Source organism: Octopus bimaculoides, chromosome 23 (genome assembly GCF_001194135.2).
Source record: "Octopus bimaculoides isolate UCB-OBI-ISO-001 chromosome 23, ASM119413v2, whole genome shotgun sequence".
NCBI classification, from domain to species: Eukaryota; Metazoa; Mollusca; class Cephalopoda; order Octopoda; family Octopodidae; genus Octopus; species Octopus bimaculoides.
Genome location: NC_069003.1, coordinates 17,916,968 through 17,918,608, shown reverse-complemented (window position 1 = coordinate 17,918,608; position 1,641 = coordinate 17,916,968). Strand labels below are relative to the sequence as shown.

At 36.3% G+C, this 1,641-nt stretch overlaps 1 protein-coding gene across 1 annotated transcript in view; it reads left to right on the top strand.

Moving 5' to 3' along the window:
• Nucleotides 1-1,641, top strand: part of LOC106870772 (glycerol-3-phosphate dehydrogenase, mitochondrial) — a 48,939-nt gene that overhangs the window by 45,868 nt on the left and 1,430 nt on the right. The window contains exon 13 of the mRNA XM_014916969.2: nt 401-499. Within this exon, the coding sequence (XP_014772455.1) occupies nt 401-499 (99 nt within the window). The remainder of the gene's footprint in view (nt 1-400; nt 500-1,641) is intronic.

Genomic DNA, 1,641 nt, shown 5'->3' with positions numbered 1-1,641 from the left:
ATATATATATATATATATATAAAGGATTTTCGAGCAAGATCATTGCCAGTGCCCCTGGACTGGCTCTTGTGCGGGTGGCACATAAAATACACCATTTTGAGCGTGACCATTGCCAGTACCACCTGACTGGCCTTCGTGCGGGTGACACGTAAAAGCACCCACTACACTCTCTGAGTGGTTGGCGTTAGGAAGGGCATCCAGCTGTAGAAACTGCCAAATCAGATTGGAGCCTGGTGTAGCCATCTGGTTTCACCAATCCTCAGTCAAATCGCCCAACCCATGCTAGCATGGAAAGTGGACGTTAAATGATGATGATATATATAATTATCATTTATTTCAATAAAAGACAAACAATGACAATATTTCTACCTTATGGATAAACATTTCTTGTTTCTCACAGAAAAGTAACCAAACTGTCAGCGAGGACCATCTCCATCAAATTTTGCAAGAAGTTGATCTGAATAAAAATGCACAAGTTGACATGGGAGAATTCCTGCAGGTAATTAAAAAAAATTTTTTTTCTCCAATGTATTTGAAGCCTTGAAATTTTTGTTTATAAATTTTGCAGGTATCTTTCCTCTCCCCACCCTCAAATATTTTTCATAGAAAGAAAAAAATACTTTTTGACAAAAGACTGCCTCAAATTTAATTTTTCAGTTCTTGTTTTATACTTTTCAGTTGTGCTTGACTCTGATCATGTGTTAAAAATTAATTGTTTTGTGGAAGATTCATTGTAGTTGCTATGAATACATGCATACATATGCACACACACATGTTTACACAGGTGGCTGTGTGGTTGAGAAGCTTGCTTCCCAACCATATTGTCTTAGGTTCAGTCCCACTGCATAGCACCTTAGGCAAGGTGTCCTGGGCTGACTAAAACTTTGTGGATGAATTTGGCAGATGGAAATTGAAAGGAGCCATATGTTGTTTTGACATCAGGTGATCAATTAACAAGGTATATAGCTAAAATATCTATAAAATCAATATATTAATAACTCTTTGGTCAGTTTCCAACCACTGGTGAAGTTGTCTTAAAGATTGCCTATTAAAAGTTTGGAATCTGAACAGCTATAGACATGTATGGTTGGATGTCTGTGATATTGTAAAGATCCATGGTTAATAGCACTTCCTCTCATACATGTCTATAGCTTTTCTGATTTAAAATGTTTAATGGGCAATCCTGAAGCAGTGGTTAGAAATTAACTGTAATTAATATAGTGTATGTGAGGGTGTGAATGTTTTTCTGTGTCTGTTGTCATCATCCTTTTTGTGCCCATTTTTCCAAACTTGCATGAATTGGACAAAATTCATGGAGGCAGATCTAAAGCTGAATGCCCTTCCTATCACCAATTCTCACCTACTTCTGAATCATGGTAATGATTCTTATCTACAACTGTTATGCAATATCAAGGCAAGGAGACCTCCCCATCACCATCATCATAGTTTAATATTTCCCATGGCTGGACATATTTTTCATGGAAGGCTAGAAATGAGCAACCATCACATAATATCAAGACAGGGTACACACACAGTCTTCTTTTAGATTTTGTCTCCCAAATCCACTCACATGATGATGTTAATACATACACACACATATTTAGAAACATATATATATATACATATATATATATATATATA